The 25,611-nt window shown below is 45.8% G+C and overlaps 2 protein-coding genes across 7 annotated transcripts in view; one reads left to right on the top strand and one right to left on the bottom strand.

Annotated features, from left to right (window-relative positions):
- abcc10 (ATP-binding cassette, sub-family C (CFTR/MRP), member 10) overlaps window positions 1-13,965 on the top strand; it is a 95,686-nt gene extending 81,721 nt beyond the window's left edge. For all 5 annotated transcript variants that reach the window (XM_072248722.1, XM_072248731.1, XM_072248712.1 and 2 more), the window contains 5 exons: window positions 4,102-4,355; window positions 7,749-7,894; window positions 7,987-8,084; window positions 11,865-11,977; window positions 12,759-13,965. In XM_072248722.1, the coding sequence (XP_072104823.1) occupies window positions 4,102-4,355; window positions 7,749-7,894; window positions 7,987-8,084; window positions 11,865-11,977; window positions 12,759-12,894 (747 nt within the window). In that variant the 3' untranslated portion in view covers window positions 12,895-13,965. The remainder of the gene's footprint in view (window positions 1-4,101; window positions 4,356-7,748; window positions 7,895-7,986; window positions 8,085-11,864; window positions 11,978-12,758) is intronic.
- A 7,105-nt stretch (window positions 13,966-21,070) lies between these two features.
- dlk2 (delta-like 2 homolog (Drosophila)) overlaps window positions 21,071-25,611 on the bottom strand; it is a 30,582-nt gene continuing 26,041 nt past the window's right edge. For both annotated transcript variants that reach the window (XM_072277682.1, XM_072277688.1), the window contains exon 6: window positions 21,071-24,942. In XM_072277682.1, the coding sequence (XP_072133783.1) occupies window positions 24,150-24,942 (793 nt within the window). In that variant the 3' untranslated portion in view covers window positions 21,071-24,149. The remainder of the gene's footprint in view (window positions 24,943-25,611) is intronic.

Raw genomic sequence — 25,611 nt, 5'->3', positions numbered from 1 at the left:
TATTTTCTGCACCCTTTCCAGTGTAATCTATCTTTCCTAAAACCAGCCATCGAGAACCACATACGGTACTCCAACTATGGTCTCTGCAACATCCTGTACAACTCTCGAGTCGTAGTGCAAAGCCACATGGATACAGGCCCTTTGGCCCAATGAGTACATGCTGACCATGCTGTCTGTCCAGTTCCCTGCATTCAGCCTAAATCCCTCCAAGCCCCATCCTTCCATGTACCAATCCAAGTGCTTCCTAAGTGATACTATTGTTACCAATGTAAGATGTGAATCCATTGGGATTATTTATAATATCTGGTGTTCTTGGTGCAGCCTCCTTCAAGTCAGTGAGATCAATATGCAGATTGGGTCATTGCTTCATCTAACACCTTCACCCCATCCAGGATCTCCCAGTGGCCAGCCATTTTAAGTCTGCTTCCCATTCTCAAACTGCTATGTATGTCCATGGCCTCCTCTGCTGTCACGTTGAGGCCAGAAGCAGGTTGGAGGACAAACACCTTGAACTCCACCTTGGCAGACTCCAACCTGCTGGCATTAATATTGATTTCTCTACCTTCCAGTAACCACTCTTGTCTGTTCCCCACCCCACCCCACGTTTGTCTTCCCTTGTCCCTGTAGTCCTGTACCCCTTTCTTCCTTCCCACCCACACAACTTGCCCATCACCTTCAGCTTTTTCCTTCTAGTTTCCCACCTTCTTCCCTTTTTTCTGTGCTCTACTGTCAGATTCCTTGTCAGCCCTTTGTTTCTTCTACCTATTCCCAACTTTTCACATATTACTGTTCCCCTCCACCTTCCTATTTTTTCTCTCTCGCCTGGATTTGCTTATCACCCACCAGCTCATGCCCTTCCCCCTTCCCCCTTCCCCCACCCTCTTATTCTTGCTTTTGCCTTTTTCTTTCCGGTCCTAATGAAGTGTGTTGGCCCAAAATGTTGACTGTTCATTTCCCTCCATAGACGTTGCCTGTCTGGTGTATTTCTCCAGCATTTTGTGTGTGTGGTTCCAGAATTCAGCATCTACAGTCTCTCTTATGTTGCTTTCAATGAGCTATGGACTTATACTTTCCTTTGTTCAATTAAGCTTCCTACCGCCCTACCATTGATAGTGTAAGTCCTATGCTGGTCTACCTTTATTTCACACCTGTCTGTGTTGAAATCCATTTGCCATTCTGTGCCTGACTTGTCAAACTGATCAAGGTCCCCCTGCAATCTACAACACCTACTTTACTGTCAACAACACCTCCCAATTTCAAGTATTCACAAATTTACTGATCAAGTCTTGTGTATTTGTGTCCAAATCATTTATCTAAATCATGAATAACAGAAGTTGCAACACTGAACCCTCAGCACACCACTCGTCAGTGACCTCCATTCTGAGAAGCAGCCTTCAACCACCCCCGTCTGTCTGCTTCCTCTGAGCCAATGTTGGATCCATCTTATGAGCCTTCCTTAAATCAAGGTTAAGTACAAATTTATTGTCATTTCAACCAGACACATGTATACCTCCAAACGAAACAACGTTCCTCCAGACCAGGGTGCAGAACACAGTGCGTATAACTGACACGCAACACAAAGAGTAACATTACCAAACAAATAATAAGGTGCATTTTTTACAGGTTAAAAAGAAAACAGTGTAACACTACTGGCGTTTCATACGTGATGAGACCTGGGTGGTGGCAGGGAGTTTAGAAGTTGCATGGCCTGTGGGAAGAAGTTGGTTCCCATCCTAATAGTCCCTGTCCTAATGCTACAGTATGTCCTGCCTGATGGTAGGGGCTCAAAGAGATTACTGGGCCGATGGGATGGATCACTGACAGTGCAAAGGGCCCTGCATGTACAGTACTCCTGATACGTCTCTCAGATGGATGAAAGAGAGACCTTGATGATCCTCTCAGCAGTCCTTACAATCCTTTGGAAGGGAGTGCATTGAGGTGCCTTACAGTTCCCATATGGTGCTCCTGTAAAAGTTAGTTAGAGTGTGGGTCTCTTCAGGAACTGGAGACACTGCTAAGGAGTTGGTTTTGAGGGACCAGATATGTTCGTACTGTGGCGACCCACTTTCTAGGACACACGAACTGGCTTACGAAACAGTGCGCGCCGGCAGAGAGGCTGGCCTCAAAAAGGGCGCCAGGCCATCTTCACCAGCAAGGGGAAAACCCCGCGCACGGAAAGGGTCTGTGAATATGCATTCCCCACAGCAGTCCTGCCTGGGGAGGGCGGGAACGGGAAGGCTTTAAAGGAGGCCGCGACGTTTGAATAAATCTTTTTTTATCGCAACTCCAACTCACCGACTACGTGTGGTTATTCTAGCGCTGTGTGTAGCACACCGCTACAGTACATTATGTGCACACCCTGAAACTTGGTGCTCCTAACTCTCTCCATGGAGGAACTGCTTATAGTGCGTGCAGTGAGGAATGACCTGTCTGCACCTTCCTAAGGTCCACAATCATCTCTTTGGTCTTGTCCACACTGAGGCTCAAGTTGTTGTGTTTGCACCATTCTACCAGCTGCTCTGCCTCCTCTCTCTACGCTGTCTCATCGTCGTTGCTGATGAGACCAACCACTTGTGTCATAATGAACCAACTTAATGATTGGGTTGGAAGTGGATCCAGCAGTACCTCAGCAGTGTGAATAGCAGCAGGCTGAGCACATGGCCCTAGGGGGCCGTGATGGAGCTAGAGATGTTACTGCCAACACTGACTGACTGGCCCTTCTATCAAGAAGTCGAAGGTCCAATTACAGAGAAAGATGATGAGACCCAACGAGGACAGATTCCATCAAGAGGAACACAATGACCTAACCGATGAAGGCCAGAGAGTCAGACACCACCTTCACCACCCTGTCTAGCTGTGTCACCATTTTCAGGGAACTATGTACTTGTACCCCTACATTCACTTGATCTCAGCTGCCTTAACCTGACATGTACCTTGTTCTTCCTTATCAGAGCCTTAGTGTCCTTCATCAGTCAGGGTTCCCTAATCCTGCTAGCCTTGTCCTTCACTCTAAATGAAACATGTTGCCTTGAACTTCCCCTGTCTCACTTTCCTGTTCTATAACACAAGGTAAAAAGTAGATCTTTTTCAGGTTGGAAGGACTAGGGCAAACAAGGAACATTACTTTCCACTCAACTATTTAAAGTCTTCATAAATTTGACACGGAAGTCTGAAAAAGGTAGAAAAGTGAGCTGTGATGATGATACAAAACTGCAAAGTGATGTGGAAAGGTTTGGTGAGAGGATAAACTGCAAAGAGAATATAATAACAACATAAAAACATTTGGTGCTTGTATGGCTCCTTGTACCCACTCCACTGTTTAGGAAAATCATGGATAGAATCCATATAATGTGAGAAAGTCTGAGGTGGTTCCTTTTGATCAGAAAACCATTTACTCTGTTAAATGATTATCAGAGGTTGTGCACAAAGAGACTTTGGTTTGTGTGCTGTTTATCATATGAGACAAGTTAACACTGAAATACAGCAACAATTGGCAAGGTAGATATGTGTAATAGTTGGAGTATGAATAATAAATTTTACTGTGGTGCCAAATGTGATCGTGTGTTTCACTTTGTTTCCATTCCCATCCACATATGTATTGGTGGCAAAGGGTGAAATGATTTCACACTATGCACTATCCAAATGTCCCTTCCACTCTGTCGATGTCCCACCTCTCACCCCGTGTGGTACCTTACTGCAAATTCCCATACCAACATCAGGGGATACAAGTTATCTTTCTCTGGAACAGCCTCCAGTAAATGGTACTCTTTCAGTGGCTAGAACTGCTTATCACCTTCACCCTGTACTCTAGAATGGTCATCAGCCCTGAGTAAAAATCTTCCACTGCGTTTCTCAACATCCTTGTGAAATCCTTATAGAATGTAGATTGCCTGTAGGTCTTCCTCTGCCCATCGACAGATCAATAATTCTACATCCTAGGACATTCTTTTGTCAAGAGTAACATTTTTCTTCTGTCTTCCAGAATTCCTTGTTAGTGCCCACTGCACTCAGCTGAAAGACCAGTGAGGCTTAAGGCACTTTGAGAGATTTTTTTCTGTGAACAAATTGTTGAAAATGTTACCTGTATATTTTTGTGTTCAGGTTTCTTCTACATGGCCACAGCATGGTATGATTTTATTCCAAGATGTAGTCCTTGTGTATCGGCCAGGACTACCTACTGTGCTCAATGGAATTAACATCAGGATTAATCCTGGTGAGAAAGTTGGGATTGTGGGTCGGACAGGTTCAGGAAAGTCCTCTCTCTTCCTGGCATTATTTCGGATGGTGGAGTTGACGGAGGGTCAGATTTTTATCGACAGTGTTGACACACGAACTGTTAGTTTGTTAGAACTTCGGTAAGTAGTTTCTCTGTTTTTTCTGCACATTTCTGCTTTAGGCGGGTGCTGGTCAGTGGATGAGTACACTGCAGTGGGCTTGATGGTGGGCATGGATCTGGGAGAGTCGATACAGAGCACATATGGTTCCAGGAGTGATCATCATGCCGAGCTTTGAAGACATTTTATGCTGGCTGGATGTCAGTGACTACTGCTGTTTGCGATAGATATAAATGACTTGGAGGGGTGGCGTAGTGGCATAGCAGCTAGTGTAACACTGTGACAGCGCCAGTGATCGTGGTTCAATTCTGGCGCTGTCTGTAAGGAGCTCGTACATGCTCCCCGTGACCGTGGGGTTTCCTCCGGGTGTTCCGATTTCCTCCCACATTCCAAAGGTGTGCTGGTTAGCAGGTTAGTTGGTCACATGGGTGCAATTAATCAGCATGGGCTTGTTGGGCTGGAAGGGACTGTTACTGTTTTGTATCTCTAAATAAAATAAAATAGATGAGTGGGTTAGTAAGCTTGCAGATGTTGCAAAGATTCATGGCATTGTGGATAGTGTAGAAGGTTGCCAAAAGATAGATCAGTTACAGATCTGGGCAAACAGAGTTAATTCTGGCAAGTGTTGTACTTTGGGAGATCAAGTGTAAACTGAAAGTACACAGTTAATGTCAGTATCCTTAACAGTGTGGATATGCCGAAGGTTTTTGGGCCCGAATCCATAGCCCCAGAAAGTGGCTGCAGCAGTTGATCATGCGGTTAAGAAGGCATATGGCACGTTTACCTTTATTATCAAGGCATTGCAGTTAAGAGTCAAAAGGTAGTGTTGTACCTTTGTAAAATTCCATTTAGGCCGCATCTGGAGCATTGCGTTCAGTTCTGGTGCTCCTGTTACAGGAAGGATGTGGAGGTTTTGGAGACAGCGCAGAAGAAATTTACCAGTCTTTCAGAATGGAGGGCAGGTATTATAAAGGGAGGTTAGACATTCTCGGGTTGTTTATACTGGAGTGTAAAAGCTGAGGGGGACATGATTGAAGTTCATCTAGTTATGAGAAACATAGCGTGGACAGCCAGTGTCTTTTTTTTGAATTGAAATGTCAAGTATTGGAGGCCATGCATTTAAGATGAGAGGCTAAAGTCTTTTTTTAACACAGAGTATGGAGTGCTGGAATGTGCTGCTGGGGATGGGACTGGAGTCAGATACAATAGGGGCATTTAAGAGGCTGTCAGATAGGCACATGAATGTGCAGGGAATGGAAGGTATGGGTATATAAATGGAATAGTGTAATTAGGCATCATTAGTTTAAGTAGTTTGCCTCAATATTTGAGATTGTTTAATGTAATTTCCAGTACAATTTTGTAAAGAAAAATGAAAAAAATGTTACTCTGGAGCTGATGCAGCACAAAAAATCACAATAAGATAAAAAAACACAATAATAACAAAAAGACACAATAAGTGTAAAGCAACACACACAGAATGCTGGAGGAACTCAGCAGGTCAGGCAGCATCTGTGGAAGTGAATAAGCAGTCGACGTTTTGACCAAGAACGTCCTTCAGGACTGGAAAGGAAGGGGAGAGACGCCAGAATAAAAAGGTGAGGGGGAGGGGAAGGAGGCTGTCTAGAAGGTGATAGGTGAAACCAGGTGGTGGGAAAGGTAAAGGGCTGGAGAGGAAAGAATCTGATGGGAGAGTAGAGTAGATCATAGGAGAAAGGGAAGGAGGGGACCAAAGTGGAGGTGATAGGCAGGTGAGAAGAGGCCAGAGTAGGGAATAGAAGAAGAGGGGAGGGCGAGGGAGTATTTTTACTGGAAGGAGAAATTGATATTCATGGCATCAGGTTGTAGGCTATCCAGATGGAAGATAAGGTGTTGCTGCTCCCCCCTGAGGGTGGCCTCATTGTGGCACAAGAGGAGGCCAGGAACCGACATGTTGGAATGGGAATGGAAATCGGGATTAAAATGTTTGACGGATGATACCCCAGTTTATGACGGGTCTCACCATTGTAGAGGAGGCTGCATCGGGAGCACCGGACACAATGGACGATCTCAGCGGATTTGCAGTTGAAGTTTTGTCTCAACTGGAAACGAGAATGTACAAACTCCTTACAGGCAGCAGTGGGAATTGAACCTGTGTTGTCTGTACTGTAAAGCAATGTGGTAACCATCACACTACCACATGCCTGGCCTCTGTATGAGTCATCTGTACCAATGTGAGAATCAATTTCTTGGAAATTGCCCTAAAGGTTACTCAGTTGAAGAGAATTCTGGATGAGCAACCAACGATTGTCAGGTCAGCGATGAATGTATAAAACGGTAAGGTGTTGTTATCCTTTTCTCAGTTCTTTTGCCTCCGCCGCATCTGTTCCCTGAACACAGCTTTCCATTCCATGACATAGGAGATGTCCTCCTCCTTCAAAGAACAGGGCTTCCCTCCCTCTACTATTGATGCTGATCTCAACCCTATCCCTTCCATTTCCCAAACATCCACACTCACCCTATGATTCTTCCTCCCCACTAATCTTCCTTCTGGCACTTAACCCTGCAAGCACCTGCCTATACACCTCCTCCCTCACCTCTATTCAGGGCCCCAAACAGTCCTTCCAGGTGAGGCATTTCTTCACCTGCAAACCTGCTGGGGACACCTCCTGTGTCCGCTGCTCCTGGTATGGCCTCCCCTGTACTGGTGAAACCCATCGTAAGTTGGGGGACCGCTTCATCGAACACCTCTGCTCCATTCGCCACAGGTGGAACTTCCTGGGGGCCAAACATTTTCATTCCAATTCCCATTCCTGTTCCAACATGTCGGTCTGTGGCGTTCTCTTGTGCCAAGATGAGGCCACCCTCAGGGTGGAGGAGCAACATTTTATATTCTGTCTCAGTTCTTCCAACCTGATGGCATGTATATCGATTTCTCCTTCCAGTAAAAAATACCTCCCCTTCCTCTATTCTCCACTCTGACCTTTTACCTCTTCTCACCTGCCTATCACTTCATCCTGGATGCCCTCCTCCCTCCCCTTCTGCTATGATCCACTCTCCTCTTCTGTCAGATTCCTTCTCCATCCTTTAACCTTTCCCACCCTCCAGGCCTCACCCATCACCTGTCTCCTTCCAGCACACCCACCTTTTTATTCTGACGTTTGCCCACTTCCTTCTCAGTCCTGAAGAAAGGTCTCAGCCTGAAATGTCAACTGTTTATTCATTTCCATAGATGCTGCCTGACTTGCTGAGTTCCTCCAGCATTTTGTGTGAGTTGCTATGGATTTCCAGCACCTGCAGATTTTCTTATGTTAATGATTTGCTGCTATCCTGTGCTCCTTTGTACTGGAACGAGCAGAGTCTGGGTACTTCCTCACTAGGGGAGCCAAATTTGTGATTTTACTGCACTCTCATTTCTGGCATTCTGTCTCTTTCAAGATCGAGGATGGCTGTTATCCCTCAGGATCCATTTCTGTTCAGTGGCACAGTGCGAGAAAACCTGGACCCACTGACCCACCACACAGATCAGGAGCTCTGGGACGTGCTTTATCAGTGTCACCTGCATGAGGTCATCCACAAAATGGGTAAGTGTAGGCTGGTTGTGAGAACAAAGCCCACTCCTTTAGATGATCAGTTCTTGCTTAAGGATTGCCTCATTGTTCTTTCTCCTTGTCAGGAGGATTAAATGCAGAGCTGGGTGAGAGAGGGAAAAATTTGTCCATCGGACAGAAGCAACTGATGTGCCTGGCGAGGGCTGTTCTCACAAAAAGTAAGGTACTGTGACTGGGAGTGAGAGGTCACTTCCTTACCTACAGTTGAAATATCTATCAGCTATTGCCACTTCCTTACCTACAGTTCTGCTCCAGCTTTTGTCCCTCCATCTTTGGCTATAGTTTTGAACTACATGCAGGCTGCAGATGTGTGGCTGATTTGGCATAAACATAGGTGGATTAACGTCTTGACCGAGGCAACAGAGTCCTGTGCCACAGCATGGCACCAGACATCAGAATTCCCCCCAACATATGACACCAGAAGCTTGGGAGGATAGCTCTGAACATGAGCAAAGCCATCATTACCTTGTAATAACACCGAAACCCCCCCCACCCACCCCGGTTCATCTCTGTTATCCTTCTTATTAATTTTCAGGCATCTGACATCTCAAGTGTGACCAAACAGTTCTAACAATCTCCTCCCTTGCCTCCCATAGTCTGAGAGACAGTTTAAAAGGTCCCAGTGATTAATCCTCTTTTGTTTTACACATGAATGTACAGAGAAGGGAGGGATATGGTCAATATGCAGGGAAGAGGGATGAGATTGATTGGGAGTCACTAGTTTTCTTTGTTCAGTACAACATTGTAGACTAAAGGACAATCCTGTGCTATACTGTTCTATGTTACTGCCTCCTAAGTCACCTAATATCTCCAAGAGCAGTGTCCATCTTCTTCATGAATATAGATGAGATGTATTATTTTCAGACTTTGCCCACATCCTTACACAAGCTGCGTCTTTGGTCTCCAGTGGGTCTTATTTCTTCCCTGTTAGTACTCCTGCCCTTAATATGCTTATGGAATACTCCAGGACTTTTCTTAATCTTGTGATACTTTGTGCACCCTCTTTGTTGTCCTAATTTCTTTTTCAAGTACTGTGTTCTTGCAATGACTGCACTCATCAGTGTGTGAAAGGATAAGAGGTGATCTTGTTGAAACATGAATGATTGACAGCATATCGTGGATCCAGTATCATCCTGGAGCTGGTATCACATAAGACCATAAGCTATAGGAGGGAAATTAGGCCATTTGGCCCATCGAGTCTGCTCCACCTTTTTATCATAGCTGATCCATTTTCCCTCTCAGCCCCAATTTCCTGCCTACTACCCATATCCTTCATGACCTGACTAATCAAGAATCGATCAGCCTCTGCCTTAAATATACCCAATGATTTGGCCTCCACAGCTGCCTGTGGCAACAAATTCCACAGTTTCACCACTCTGGCTAATGAAGTTCCTCCTCATCTCCATTCTAAAGGGACGCCCCTCTATTCTGAGGTGTGTACGTGTACTCTGCTCTTAGATTCCCCCACCACAGGAAACATCCTGTCCACATCCGCTCTATCAAGGCCTTTCACCATTCAATAGGTTTCACTGAGCTCACCCCTCATTCTTCTGAATTCCAGTGAGTGGGGGCCCAGAGCCATTAAATGCTCTTAATATGACAAACCTTTCAAGCCCGGAATCATTTTCATGAAACTCCTTTGAACCCTCTCCAATGTCAGCACACTAAGATAGGTGGAGTTGTGGATAATGAAGTAGGTTTTCAAAGCTTGCAAAGAGATTTAGGCTGGTTAGAAGAGTGGGCTGAAAGATGGCAGATGGAGTTTAATGCTGGTAAATCTGAGGTGTTAATTTTGGTAGGACTAATCAAAATAGGACATACATGGTAAATGGTAGGGCATTGAAGAATGCAGTAGAACAGAGGGATCTAGGAATAATGGTGCATAGTTCTCTGAAGGTGGAATCTCATGTGGATAGGGTGGTGAAGAAAGTTTTTGGTATGCTTGCCTTTATAAATCAGAGCATTGAGTATAGGAGTTGGGATATAATGTTGAAATTGTACAAGGCATTGGTGAGGACAAATTTGGAGTATTGTGTACAGTTCTGGTCACCGAATTATAGGAAAGATGTCAACAAAATAGAAAGAGTACAGAGAAGATTTACTGGAATGTTACCTGGGTTTCATCACTTAAGTTACAGAGAAAGGTTGAACAAGTTGGGTCTTTATTCTTTGGAATGTAGAAGGTTGAGGGGGGACTTGATAGAGGTATTTAAAATTATGAGGAGGATAGATAGAGTTGACGTGGATAGGCTTTTTCCATTGAGAGTGGGGGAGATTCAAACAAGAGGACATGAGTTGAGAGTTAAAGGGCAAAAGTTTAGGGGTAACATGAGGGGGAACTTCTTTACTTAGAGAGTGGTAACTGTGTGGAACGAGCTTCCAGCAGAAGTGGTTGAGGCAGGTTCGATGTTGTCGTTTAAAGTTAAATTGGATAGATATATGGACAGGAAAGGAATGGAGGGTTATGGGTTGAGTGCAGGTCGGTGGGTCGGTGAGAGTAAGAGTTCGGCATGAACTAGAAGGGATGAGATGGCCTGTTTCCGTGCTATAATTGTTATATGGTTATATGGTTATCCTTTCTTAGATAAGGGGCCCAAAACTGTTCACAGTACTCCACGTGAAGTATGGATCTTCACTGGTGTAATGACAAGCAGATTATCTTTATTTCAACACTAAATGCTCACAGGAGCCACATGGTAACAATTAAACATTTACACATAGCCTGTGGTAAAGATATAACATCAGTTGTGTGCACCATCCATGGGTCAGGAAGCATGTTGAGCAGGTGGAGGTGGGCAAAACCCACGACTAAAAGAGGATAGTTTCTCTTGCCAGAGTTCATTCCTACCGTGTAACTGTGCTCTATCTCTATTTGCTGTTTGCTGATTTAAATGTCTCTTGGCACCCTGTGGGTTATCACTTGCTTCTCTGCAGCTCAGTGAATATTCAGAAGGATTGGGTCAGTAGCTGAGAGAAACCCAAAGTGGTTTCCAGCAGACCTTGGCAACAGAAAGTGCTTTAGGTTATTGCATTGTCTGATTGCCATTTTAACTTAGTGCACTGCCTTGATCCAATAACCCTTAATGCCTTTGCCTAAGAGAGATCTGTAAGTGTTTCCCACCACGTCTCCAGCCTCATGTTTTGGGAAGTAGCTCCTAGGTGTCAATTGTTCTGAATGTGAAGGAGTGTTGCCTGACTTCATTCGACCAGACTTGTTTGGTCTACTTTATGGTTCTGCCCTCTTCTTCTTGTCCCACATTACAGGGAGTAGTTCATTGGCTCCATCACATTCTTTAGTCGCCTCATCTTCTATATGCTTGGAGATGCAAACTTGATCCATGCAAAATGAAGACACAAGAAAATACAGATGCACAATGTTGGTCATGTAACTCATTATTATAATCTAACTCTCTTAGTACACCTGAGGAACATGTTTTGTAGCTGCTTCATGTTATTATCGAATTAGTACTGCATAAAAAGAGGCCATTCAGCCCATTAAGTTAATGCCCATTCTAGTCAGACTGCTTTTTTTCTCCCAGACTGTCAAAATATTATCCCCTGTGTGATTTCCCAGGTTCATCATAAAAGCCATGATTGATTCTGCCTTCACTGTCCTTGTATTTGTGTCCCAGTTGCTAACTAATCTTAAAATAGTCAATTTTTTAACTAAAAATATTTAATCTATGTTCGTTAAACTTTGAAACTCTGTACTAGTGTTGACAGCTTTCTAACCCATCATGTTCTTGTGCACCTTATTAAATCTCTCTGCTTCTCTAGCTTCATCAGTCTAACCTTACGGCTGAAATCTCACACCCAGAAATATGCCAGTAAATCTGGGCATCCTGCCTGCAATCTCTCAGGACCTTCATGGCCTTCTGTAACAGTCCAGTTGTCCACCCACACCTTGTACCAGTATTCTGAAGTACTCTGCTTTGTTGTGCAGATTCTATGCATTGATGAAGCAACAGCCAGTGTGGACCAGAAAACAGATCAGCTGCTACAGGAGATGATACGCAAGCAGTTTGCAGAGAAAACTGTATTAACAATCGCCCACAGGTACTTAATGTCACAAGCATGAAGAAAAGAATAAGAGCAGAACAAACTGAAAAGCTTGAGGTGCATGTGGGGGGAAGATATGAGAAGAGAAAGAGAAGTTGGATCTGGCTGACTGTGGGCAGGAAGGGGCCGTGTACCCTCTCTAGCCACCCATGGACCTGAAATAATTGTTCAAGTCTGGAAGCACTGAAAGAGAGGGTGGAGGAGATATTTCATATTCAAAGTTACTTTTAATTAACAACAAATGTTTGTAATATTTCAACACCTCTCAATTTTCTGAGACTGTGGCCAGTTCTGTAAATGTGGAATGGGCAGGAACCTTCTTCTATCCTCCACCAGTGCTGCTGTGAAGATGGTTTCCTCAGGGCATTTACTCATAACCACACACTGTCTTATCCTTTCACAGGGATCATGCTGGACCTCTATTGGTCTTTTGCTGCTGGTTTAGGGCAACAAGTGGTCTTGTTATGGTATCTTCAAAGCCTCAATGTTTTTAACAAGCATTGATCACACAACCCCGAAGGTTTAGTTAGTTCTAAAATATTACTTTTTAGAAGGTTGCCAATTTCCAAAGGCCTTTAAGCTTGCAGAATTACAAGTTTGGAATCCATGTGGATGAAGCCAGTATGATAGCTAACATCTTCCTGGCTGTCCCATATGGCAACCTCTTGGGAAGTATCTCCCAGCCTCTGAGCACCAGCAGTGTGGACTGACACTTGCTATACTTTCTTCTGTGATGTCTGATAATTGTGTAATTTCTCCTTCGCTTTGTTTCTCTCAGGATTAACACAATAATGGATTCAAACCGGGTCTTGGTGATGGACGCTGGCACGGTAAAGGAGTTTGACTCACCTGATGTACTTTCTGAGGACCGGGATTCCTATTTCTACCATCTTATACACAGTAATGAGCTGTAGTGGACGGGCTCTGTCCCCTGGATAACATACCCACCACAGACTCAGGCCTTGGCTCTGTCAAGTTGATAGCAATAAACACACACAGAGCTGAGGGTTTGGGTTCGGGAACCAGGAAGCTAAAGGCACCTTCTGCATTTTAAACAGCAAAGGACAGAGTTTGAAATATATTGCTGATGGTGAGAATAATGTTGAAGGTGTGTGATACTTAGCCTTATTTAGGCTGGAAACCATAATCCACCTGAGGAGAAAACTCCTCTGTACCCTTCCACTTACTCTGGTTGCAAATGACCAACCTACCACCCTCTTCTCCAGACCCCACATTTCCTGTTTCTACAAAATCTGTAATCCTGATGAAGTATCTTGGCCTGAAACGTCAACTGTTTACTCTTTTCCATAGATGCTGCCTGGCCTGAGTTCCTCCAGAGTTTTGTGTGTGTTGCTTGAATTTCCTGTTTATCTTCATTTCTCGTGTCTCCAACCTGACACCCTCCCACTAAATCACCCCTCACTCTCCCTCGCTGTTGTAACGTCCCCTCATCACTCACTTCCTGTTTCTCCCTCTCCCAGAGTCTCCATTCATTCTAACTCTCATGACCCCTCATGTACCTCTCTTCGGGCTCTGCATGATATCCCATTCATTCCTTCCCTTCACATTAACCCTCCCATTCCTTATAGTGTTGACTTTCGTTATTCCGTTCCGTCTTGTCGACCTTTCCACAAACTTCCCTCCCTGACTTGCTCTTCAGTGCCCACCATTCACGGCATTTGGGCTCATCATGCTACTTAGTGATATAGTCTTCCTGGTAATTGGTGTTTCTACTGACACGGAGGAGAGCTGAGTGGGTTATTACCTACTTTAGTACATTGGCGATGCATCTGTTTTATTGGGTGCATCTGTGTTCTCCTGGATCTCTGTCCTATGACTTGTTTGTTATTGTAATGTCATTTGATAATGGAAGGTATTTGGATGAACCTCTGATTACTGCTCAGCTTGTAGACAGGCTGCCGAGGTGCCTTCCCTTGAGTGAATCAATCATGTGACTCTCTACTGTATAAATAAATTCCAGACCCACACTGGCCCTTGCCTCATGCTCTTTGCTTGTCTGCTTTTAAAGTGAATTCCATGTGTTGAATTTTGCTGCAGGTTAAGGCACTGACAAGCATCGCCGTGTCCTTGGGCTGTGGAGGGAGTTGGATTGGTAATGATCTTCTCTCCACTCCATGTTTATGATCAGCTGAGGAATAATCCCACCACCAGGGAGGTTACATGGCATGTGACTTCCCTTTTCAAAGAAGTCTGTTCTTTTCCTTTTCTTGGAACACTGCCTTCAGCAAGATGTGTTGGGCAAACCTGATTTTCATTTGCAGAATGGCATTTATTCTATTATCAGCAGGTGTTCGTGAAACCTTTCCTGTCTGATATTCAAGTGAAAGTCTTTGCAATGAAGGGGGTTTCTGGTGCCTCCTGTGGATCAGCTGGTTACAAAGCACAGCGTTGCCTGGCCCACATTCAGGTGGCCTCAGTTCTTCAGCATTTCAAGAAATAAAAGTGAATAAGTGAATTAGGCGGCTAGTGCAGGAGTGGGAGAAAGTTGCAAAAGATTTGCATTCATTGAATTGCATTCTGTTATGGTTGCCCTATTCTTTTAAGGATGTGGAGGCTTTGGAGAGGGTGCAGAAGTGGTATACCAGGATACTGCCTGGATTAGAGGGCATGTGCTATAAGACGAGGTTGGACAAAGTCTCTCTGGAGCAGTAGAGACTGAAGGAGACCTGACTCAAGTTTATAAAATTATGAGAAGCATAGAACTTTTTTTTTTCAGTCCCATAGTTGAAATATCTAATACTAGAGGCCCTGAACTGAAGACAATAGGGGGAAAGTTCAAAGGAGATGTGCTGGGCAAGTATTTTTACACAGGGAATGATGGGTGGCAGGAAATACTGCCAGGAGTGGTGGTGAAGTAAAGTGCAATAGCGGCATTTAAGAGGCTCTTAGATAGGCACATGAATGTGCAGAAAATGGAGAGATCTGGACACTGTACCGGCAGAAGGGACTAAATCAGTTAGGCATTTAATTATTAGTTTGGCACCACATTATGGGCCAAAGGGGCTCTTCCTATGCTGGACAGTTCTATGCAGATCACAGCTTCTTTACAGTTCAATAATTCAGAAGTGGCCTTGCATGTTTAAACATGAATTAAGTTTAAAAAATGAGAATTGCACTGGAGATCCACAGTGGAAATTTCCACATGTGGGAATAGATTTGACGTTACTGGAGGATAGACAGGGTCTTGTGGGTGGTGAAAAATTGTCTGGTCATTTACGGCAGCAGTAGACAGTCCTGTGGGTGGTGAGATGGTGCCTGGTCATTTACGGCAGCAGTAGACAGGGTCTTGTGGGTGGTGAGAAATTGGTCATTTACGGCAGCAGTAGACGGGGTCCTGTGGGTGACGAGAGGGTGCCTGGTCATTTACGGCAGCAGTAGACGGGGTCTTGAGGGTGGTGAGAAATTGTCTGGTCATTTACGGCAGCAGTAGACAGTCCTGTGGGTGGTGAGAGGGTGCCTGGTCATTTACGGCAGCAGTAGACGGGGTCTTGTGGGTGGTGAGAAATTGGTCATTTATGGCAGCAGTAGACGGGGTCCTGTGGGTGGTGAGAGGGTGCCTGGTCATTTACAGCAGCAGTAGATGGGATCTTGTGGGTGGTGAGAGGGTGCCTGGTCATTTACGGCAGCAGTAAACGGGGTCTTGTGGGTGGTGAGAAATTGTCTGGTCATTTACGGCAGCAGTAGACGGGGTCTTGTGGGTGGTGAGAAATTGTCTGGTCATTTACGGCAGCAGTAGATGGGGTCTTGTGGGTGGTGAGAGGGTGCCTGGTCATTTACGGCAGCAGTAGATAGGGTCCTGTGGGTGGTGAGAAATTGCCTGGTCATTTACGGCAGCAGTAGACGGGGTCTTGTGGGTGGTGAGAGGGTGTCTGGTCATTTACGGCGGCAGTAGACGGGGTCTTGTTGGTGGTGAGAAATTGGTCATTTACGGCAGCAGTAGAAGGGGTCTTGTGGCTGGTGAGAGGGTGTCTGGTCATTTACGACAGCAGTAGACGGGGTCTTGCGGGTGGTGAGAGGGTGCCTGGTCATTTACGACAGCAGTAGACGGGGTCTTGTGGGTGGTGAGAGGGTGTCTGGTCATTTATGGCAGCAGTAGACGGGGTCTTGTTGGTGGTGAGAAATTGGTCATTTACAGCAGCAGTAGACGGGGTCTTGTGGGTGGTGAGAGGGTGCCTGGTCATTTACAGCAGCAGTAGACGGGGTCTTGTGGGTGGTGAGAGGGTGTCTGGTCATTTACGACAGCAGTAGACGGGGTCTTGTGGGTGGTGAGAGGGTGTCTGGTCATTTACGGCAGCAGTAGACAGACCTGTGGGTGGTGAGAGGGTGTCTGGTCATTTACGGCAGCAGTAGACGGGGTCTTGTGGGTGGTGAGAGGGTGTCTGGTCATTTACGGCAGCAGTAGACAGACCTGTGGGTGGTGAGAGGGTGTCTGGTCATTTACGGCAGCAGTAGACAGACCTGTGGGTGGTGAGAGGGTGTCTGGTCATTTACGGCAGCAGTAGACGGGGTCTTGTGGGTGGTGAGAGGGTATCTGGTCATTTACGGCAGCAGTAGACAGACCTGTGGGTGGTGAGAGGGTGTCTGGTCATTTACGGCAGCAGTAGACAGACCTTGGTGGTGAGAGGGTGCCTGGTCATTTACGGCAGCAGTAGACGGGGTCTTGTGGGTGGTGAGAGGGTGCCTGGTCATTTACGGCAGCAGTAGACGGGGTCTTGTGGGTGGTGAGAGGGTGCCTGGTCATTTACGGCAGCAGTAGACGGGGTCTTGTGGGTGGTGAGAGGGTGTCTGGTCATTTACGGCAGCAGTAGACAGACCTGTGGGTGGTGAGAGGGTGTCTGGTCATTTACGGCAGCAGTAGACAGACCTTGGTGGTGAGAGGGTGCCTGGTCATTTACGGCAGCAGTAGACGGGGTCTTGTGGGTGGTGAGAGGGTGCCTGGTCATTTACGGCAGCAGTAGACGGGGTCTTGTGGGTGGTGAGAGGGTGTCTGGTCATTTACGGCAGCAGTAGACGGGGTCTTGGTGGTGAGAAATTGGTCATTTACGGCAGCAGTAGATGGGGTCTTGTGGGTGGTGAGAGGGTGTCTGGTCATTTACGGTAGCAGTAGACGGGGTCTTGTTGGTGGTGAATAATTGGTCATTTACGGCAGCAGTAGACAGACCTGTGGGTGGTGAGAGGGTGTCTGGTCATTTACGGCAGCAGTAGACGGGGTCTTGTGGGTGGTGAGAGGGTGTCTGGTCATTTACGGCAGCAGTAGACGGGGTCTTGTGGGTGGTGAGAGGGTGCCTGGTCATTTACGGCAGCAGTAGACGGGGTCCTGTGGGTGGTGAGAGGGTGCCTGGTCATTTACGGCAGCAGTAGACGGGGTCTTGTGGGTGGTGAGAAATTGGTCATTTCTGGCAGCAGTAGACGGGGTCCTGTGGGTGGTGAGAGGGTGTCTGGTCATTTACGGCAGCAGTAGACAGACCTGTGGGTGGTGAGAGGGTGTCTGGTCATTTACGGCAGCAGTAGACGGGGTCCTGTGGGTGGTGAGAGGGTGTCTGGTCATTTACGGCAGCAGTAGACAGACCTGTGGGTGGTGAGAGGGTGTCTGGTCATTTACGGCAGCAGTAGACAGACCTGTGGGTGGTGAGAGGGTGTCTGGTCATTTACGGCAGCAGTAGACGGGGTCTTGTGGGTGGTGAGAGGGTGCCTGGTCATTTACGGCAGCAGTAGACGGGGTCTTGTGGGTGGTGAGAAATTGGTCATTTACGGCAGCAGTAGACGGGGTCCTGTGGGTGGTGAGAGGGTGCCTGGTCATTTACGGCAGCAGTAGACGGGGTCTTGTGGGTGGTGAGAGGGTGTCTGGTCATTTACGGCAGCAGTAGATGGGGTCTTGTGGGTGGTGAGAGGGTGTCTGGTCATTTACGGCAGCAGTAGACAGACCTGTGGGTGGTGAGAGGGTGTCTGGTCATTTACGGCAGCAGTAGACAGACCTGTGGGTGGTGAGAGGGTGTCTGGTCATTTACGGCAGCAGTAGACGGGTTCTTGTGGGTGGTAAGAGGGTGTCTGGTCATTTACGGCAGCAGGTCTTTTCCCTTTCTGCCTATCTTTACAGATGGTTCTGAAGACCCAGTTAGTAACTGGGTGGGCTCAGGGATATTTATCCCCTGCTCTAACGTTGAGCTGGGGAGAAAGCTGACAGATGGGTTGCCATCTATACAGCAGAATTTAGGGCCATTATCATTAAGTCGGAGATTGGTATTATAGTTAATATGGGAAAATATAATGCCAAATCTTGTATTAGATTGGCTGGGATTAAGAAATGGCAGAAATTATCAGATAGGATGGGGATAGGGAAGTGGTATTATGATTCGGTTCCATCAGTCCAGAGGAGGTGCTTTTTGAAAAGGAATAGGAGGGAAGATGTGAATGAGCTTTGGACACACGGGTTTGCACTCCACTTTGGCACTTCTTGGTAAGCATGGGAATGGATGGAGCATGTGATCATGGTGTGCCACAGATATTCGTTGGAATGTGGGAAGCTGATAAGGCAATTATTGGATAGATGTGGTGTGCATAGTTTGTAGGATATTCTGGCACTTGAGAGGCAGGGACAGTTAGGTTGTGTAGGGCCCTGGTAAACTTTTTAATTAAAACAGGTTTGGGAAGGTAGGATCTGATCCCTGTCAAAGCTCCCTTCATACTCCATTACTGTCGTGGTGGTAATGTGCCTTCCTGATATGTGCAAGCTGCCATTAACACAAAGGAAGAGGAGAATTGAACTGGGTGAAGATTAAAAATTGACCAGGAAAACACTGGCTATAATTAAATGATGATCAGTGATATACCATGCCTCAATTAATCCCAAACTCGAAATTATCTTTAAATAATTAGCTGGATGGCTGTTGCAAATCCACTTGCAGAAAGACATGAATATGCAAATACACTGTGTGAACATGGTTTGGTGTGGTGTGTCCGTCCGTCTGGCCACTACTCCAGACACCCAGGTTGAAGCTTGACTCTGCTGTATGTGTGAAGTTTGCACGTTCTTTCTGTGGCCACATGGGTTTCCCCTGGGTACGCTGGTTCCCTTCTCAAAGAGATGCTGCTTGGTAAACTAATTGGGAACTGTAAATTACCCACAGTGTGCAGGCGATTCTGGGTGGAGTTGAGAAGAAAATGATATGATTGTAAATGTGTGTTTGATGGTCAGTGCAGACTCAGAGGATTGGAAGACTGCTTGTGTGCTGTCTCCATGATGCATTGATTGTACTGAGTGATTTAATGATGCCTGCGGAGTTCAAGCAAGATGGAAAAATGATCAACCAGCCAGTGACTGACCACTGAAAGAACTGAGACATGCAGGTAGAAAAGGAACCACCTCCCTAGATCTTCCCTGAACAAGTATGCAGGAGCAGGAGGAAATGTGCATGATTTCTGAGATGCACACTCCTTTTGTTCACTTCGTGAAGCACTGCACTACCAATCTTCGATTGTTAACACTATTAAATGCCTTATGTAATCTTGATTGCTGTCACATAGTATTGGTGGCATAAAAGACAGCTCAAACTGCAAGTGCAAAACCTTTCTTACCATTGCAATAACTCACTAAATATCTGGAGTACTGACATCAATGTCTTGGAGCTAGCAAACCAAAGACGTGATGTGGGGTCTGAACGACTCCATCTTGAAGCGGTGAGGAAGACTGAAGCATCTAGCTGAAGGCGTCTGGACCCCGTCAGCAAGCGGTCCAGTCAGAGGCTGCTAGGAGAATGGTGTTCGGACCTGGTCAGCGATCACTCCCAGTGGAGGCTACCGCTCGGACCAGGCGTGAGTTCTGAGTCAGGGAAGGACTGTTCAGTGTTCTTAGATTTCTGTGATTGGACTGTATATTGGTCTCCTTCAGTGTTTTCATTTTTGTGGCCTATTGGCAGGTAGGTGATCTGTAAGTTCTCCAGTGTGGAGGGGGAGTGTTTGATGCTAGTGTTGCTGTTTTTTTGTGACTGAGGGGGTTAATCACTTTTTTTTCTGCAGGGGAGGGGTTGGGGATATGTTGGTATTGTGGCTGTCTTTTACTGCAAGTGACGGGGTCAGGGATTGTCTGCAGGGAGTGGCTCAGGGAAAGTTATTGCTGTTTTTTTCTGCGGGGGGTTGGGGACTTATTGTCGCTGGTCTTTTTTCTGTGGAGGAGGGGGCCTGGGATTGTTATGGTCGCAGGTCTTTTCTGCAGGGAGAGGATGGAGGATTCTGGGGTCTGCGAGTTTTGTTTTTTTTTACTTTTTTATTGCTGTCTGGAGAAGACAAATATCAAAGTTGTATTGTACATGCATACTTTGACAATAAAATGAACCTTGAACCTAGCAGTCACTCCTTGTTGATTGGAAGACAAAGAGCTAATCAAGGACTGAAGCCATTCCACAGAAATCGGACACTATTTTGTCCGTGTGTATTGCACTGGTCAAGTTACATCCAGTGGTAATACCCAGCTGCCTGCTCTGGGTGATGTAGCTTCCTTTTTGACTTCTCCACAAGTCAAAGTCATGGAATGATTTCTAACTCAAACCATTTCTGTCACTCAGACGCAATAATCTCGGTTTTATTATACTTCCTGATGCCACAGGGAGAAGCTATACCCCCATCAATTTAAGGCTGGTTTATTCAGCATTCAACTCCCATCTTTCCTTCCACATACCTGAACTACATAATTCCATCCTTCCATTTGCTGATTCACCTGGTCTATTTCTGTTCAGCAACAAAGAGCAAAATAGAAGACCTTCCAGTGTGAAAAAAGAGAATAGACTATTCTAAAAGATCACTGGCACGTGAGAAGACCTGATATCTGCAGCGGTCTGGAGTGCCTGTATCTTAGTGCTTTTCAGTTCTCCTACTCCTTATAAGAGATGCATTTCTGGGCTGGAAGGAGGAAATGTTCAGTCATGGTGTGGACAGCTAGTCGGTTCTGTGGTGCCTTATCTGTCCATGAGAACACAGTGCTTGAATGCATCTGCCATCTTGTTCAGTGGACTTGTATCGTGTTCTTCAGCGCAAATAATTTCTTTATTCGAATCTTTAAAATTTCAAGTATCAAAAATAGTCAAAATCCAAACATCTCATCTTCACATTATAACAGTGCTTAAAATAAATTATTTACAAGGGAGTGAAATAGAAAATATTAAATATTACCCTGAAGCTGCAGAATAATGTCAAAATTAACCGTACCAAGTGTTGCTGCTGTAACCCCTCAATCTGTGACCTCTGTACACTCCCCAGCTCTGTGAATGCATCACCTGATGGAGGGGAAATGACTCACATTGCCTCCTCCACAGGACATATTAATGCTGTCATTAACCAGCTCTCTGCACCATGTTATTTAAACCCAAGGGCGCGTTCATGCACCTTGTTGAGGGAGATTGTAAGTGACTGGCTGGAGGGGAGCAGCTGGGTTAATAGTTCCCATTAGTTTTGCAGCAGACAGCCTTCAATCCAGGAAGAAGTTGTAGTGGTGACGTGCAGCCCTACATTAAGAAAGATGAGAAAATTTGTTGGGGTGGCAGCAGTCTATTGTGGACATACTGGGAAGTCTCGCAGCTTGCGTACATACAATTACAAAGCAGACATACAATTGAAATGAACTGCAACCAGCCAGCTGTCCCTCTGGATTGATAGAGTCAAAGGTGTTAGGTGAAGAAAGGCCACGAAAAGGCAGTTGCGCAGTAAAAAACTTATCAAGAACAAAATACTATTTTAAAAAAGGAGATATTAGGTATGTTAATGGATTAAAGGTGGATTAATTCCAAGGGCCTGTTGAGATGTATCCTCAGCTGCTGCTGGAGGCAAGGGAAAAGTAGCTGGGGCTTGGACAAATCACCAATGGCTGAAGGACTGTACGGGACAGTAGAGGTAAAGCAGGTATGTGAGGCCTGCTAGTCTCCACACAGCTAACAGGAGTCATCTGCTGCTTGTTTCCAATTCATCACCTACAGCCTTTTTAAACCCAGCTCTCATCCACAATCCTCGTTCACGCTTTCGAACCAGCCAGCTTCAACCATTTGCTCCTCGGCTTCAGTTAGCTTGTTGCATTGTCTTTGCTGCTCTGCTTTTGGGTCAAGCCTCCTCTACGTTTCCTGACAAGGTAATTACAATCCAGTAAGTCTAATCCCAGTTCTGGGGAAGATATTGGAAAAAGAAATTGTTAAAGGGATAACCCATCAGATTAAATTGATTGAATTTTTGAACAGTAGTTTACATGAACTTTCATTTGGACTTCGACAAAGCCCACATGGGAGACTGATCCAAAAGGTGAGAGCCCTTGGGATGCAAAGCAAATTGGTAAAGTGAATCCAAAACTGGCTTAATAATTGGAAGCTGAGAGTGATGGTGGAGGGTTGTCTATGCAAATGAAAACAATGGCCAGTGGTGTGCAACAGTGTGCCAAGACATCTGCTGTTTACCTACATGTTAATGATCTGGATGTCAGCGTTGGAGATGCAGTTAGTAAGTTTGAAGATGACAAAATATTAGTTGAGCAAGGGTAATATTCAGCTATTGTCTGGTGTTGTTCAGTTAGATGGGCAGCGCAATGGCAGATGAAATTTAATCCTAATTATATGGTGAACCTTTTCAGGAGGACTAATAATGCCAATACATACATAATGAAAGTTAAAACCCCAGGAAATACTGAGGCATAGAGGATCTTGCTGTACTGTGTGCATGCCAAAGTATCCCAGAGGCAAAAGAACAGCTAGATAAAGTGTTAATGAAAGCAAATGGGATACTTTGCCTCTCTTATCCAGGGCTTTGAATGTAAGGCCAGGGAGATGTAGGACGAGGGTCCCACTTTATAAAAGACCAGTCAGGCAAGAGCTGGAGTTCTATGTGTAGATCAGGTCAACACATCAGAAGAATGGTGTGATTCCTGTCGAAAGGGTGCAGAGGAGATACACCCAGAATTTGAGATGGGTAATTCCAGCTCTGAGGTAAGTTGGGAGAGGCTGAGTTTGTTTTCCCTGGAGCAGAGGATGTTGTCGGGAGAATCTGACAGACATGTGCAATACAGAAGGCAGAGAGGGTCAATATTGAGAGACACCTCCCCTGCATAAACAAGGAGTTAAAAAATAACAGGTAGGTTGAGGTGATGTGAGGATAAATATTTGACCCTGAGGATATTTGACATCCAGAAGCTGCTATTTTCATAGCTCTAAGTATTTACATGAGAACTTGAATCACCATGTATAGACGTCTGCGGGCCTAGTGGTGGAGAGTAAGATTAACATAGGTTGGCGTGTGATGGCCAGCATGGACATGGTGGGAGGAAAGGCAAGTTCCAGTGCTGGGTAACACTACATCCAGCACACCTCCAGATGGATGGAATCCATGCTGCCCTTCTGCCAATGGGAGAGGACCATGGTGATGATAACTCTTGTCACAACAGTCACACTTGACTGCTTCCTTGAAGCTATGTATACTCGTGTGGTCCAACTCTCCCCAGAGGGGGTGGCAGTGAGGTTTGAATTTCTAATACATTTAGCACCTAAAACAAACTGGCAAAAACATTCACCCTCTTCTGGTGATCTGCTCTTGTGCTATGAAGGTCAGGTCAGAAAACAAATTACATATCGTTACTGTAATATCCAGAGCCGTAGAACTGAGTCCCTGTGTCTGATTCAGCTGTCAGAGACCAGTTCCTGCTCAGTGTGTACGTGGTGAAACAGCAGGTTGGAGCAGAGCCCTGGCTAACACAAGGGTGGTCAATGGTGCTTTGAAATTGTTAATGAAATCCTTGTCATCGGTTCCATTCATTCAATCCACGGAGCCCAGTCCAGTTACTCTGCTCTTTCCTAATTGATCTCATGCACACAAAACTCAGGTGAGCTCTTGGACAAGGTAATCTCAGTTATCCTCGCTGTGTAGTTTCTCATTTTTTCCCGATGGAAGTGAAGCTGTTTGGGATGTTTCTCAGTTGAACACAAGTCTTTCTCTGTGGGATTCACTGGTCTGCAGCTGAAACTTCCACACCCCAGTCCTGGGGAAGAGAATAGAGTTCAACCCATCCAAGTGTTCAGGGCTTTTATCTCACCCTTGGATGCAAATCCATTCTGAAAGTTTGCACTGAAGGAGAAAGTTGATAACGAATGTATGGGCACCCCAGTCTCAGGCCTTTGGTCCTTTATATTGGATCCAGGTAGAAGTCTTTCCTGGCCTGGGGACCAGCAGTGTGTAGGAAAGCAATGTTGCCATCCTCCTCGGGACTTGGTGCTGCTTGTTGTTGCAAACACCTGAGGCGGTTATGAGTGCAGTGACAGCCAGAGCGATACTTCAGCACCACCAGAACGGTGGCCAATGCCAGGAGCAGGGTCAGAGCCCCAAAGATGCTGAGCCACATGAGCTGCTGGTGTGTGACAGGGACGCTGCTCCCTGCTATCACCTCCTTCATGGCCACCTTGAGCTGCACCTTCTCATTCTCCTGCCTTCTGCTGCTGTCATCATGAGCATGCCTTCTGGCACTGACTGTATCTGGGTTGCTGGGCCACGGTCGCTGGTCAGTCACGCTCCTAACTTTGTAAGCACTTTCATAGTACCCTCCGATCAGAGGTTTGGTCACCAACTCTTCATTGCGAATCCATGTGAAATCAGTGCAGGTTTTTCCGGAGTAACCTTCGGGACAAACACAGTCAAAGTCTGCGATGCGGTCGTAGCACTTGGCACTATTCTGGCAGGGCTGGCTCACGCAGTCGTCCTGATTGACGGTACAGAAACGGCCCTCGAAGCCAGTGGGGCACAGGCAGGTGAAGCGGTTGACCGCATCTTGGCAAGTGGCCCCGTTGGCACACGGCCGCATCAGGCAGTCATCGACATCTGTCTCACACAGAGGGCCCACAAATCCTGCCAGGCAACGGCACACAAAGGCAGCAGCAAAGCCATTTTCGTCCCAACATGTCCCACCATTCCTGCAGGGAGACCTGAAATGGAGAACAGTACAGCTCACAGAAAAGTGCTTGCACCTATACTAGCACTAGTCAGAAGCTTACAATTCTCACCGAGGGGAGAGGGTCTTTTCTCTGACTCCATGGAGTTCAGTGTCTAAAGTACACTATTTTCACCTGCTTAGTGGTCTCCAACTCCCCTTTGAAAGGCCTGGTAGTGTCAACTTTCACATCTTAATATTGCTCATACATGAAATAAAAATTCTTGCCTCCTCCCTGTGTCCTTCATACATCATTTTCCATCTCAGTTCCCTGGTCTTTGAACCATTTACTGGTAGGGCACTTTCTCCCCATTACACCATCTAATCCAGTCAGAATCTCTCTCCACATCCTCTGTTCCAAGGGCAGCAAACACCCTTCTCCTAGCTAACCATGTCATTAAATCCCTCATGCCTTCTGCTAAAGTTTTGCTATACTCTCTCTGGGACCTTCATATCCTTTCTATAGTGTACTGGCCAGAATTGGACACAGCATTTGAGGCATTTTTGTAAAAGTTCCAACCAGCATACTGCTTTGAATCTAGTTGAATTGACTTTATTTCTTACATCCTTCACATACAGGAGGAGTAAAAATCTTTGTTATGCCTCTGTCTAAATGTGCAATCATAGTAATGTATAATAAATAGAACAGTCAATGTAACATAGA

Source organism: Mobula birostris, chromosome 2, assembly GCF_030028105.1.
Source record: "Mobula birostris isolate sMobBir1 chromosome 2, sMobBir1.hap1, whole genome shotgun sequence".
Lineage (NCBI taxonomy): Eukaryota > Metazoa > Chordata > Chondrichthyes > Myliobatiformes > Myliobatidae > Mobula > Mobula birostris.
Note: the sequence above shows the minus strand (reverse complement) of the source record. Positions and strands in the feature narration are given on the sequence as shown.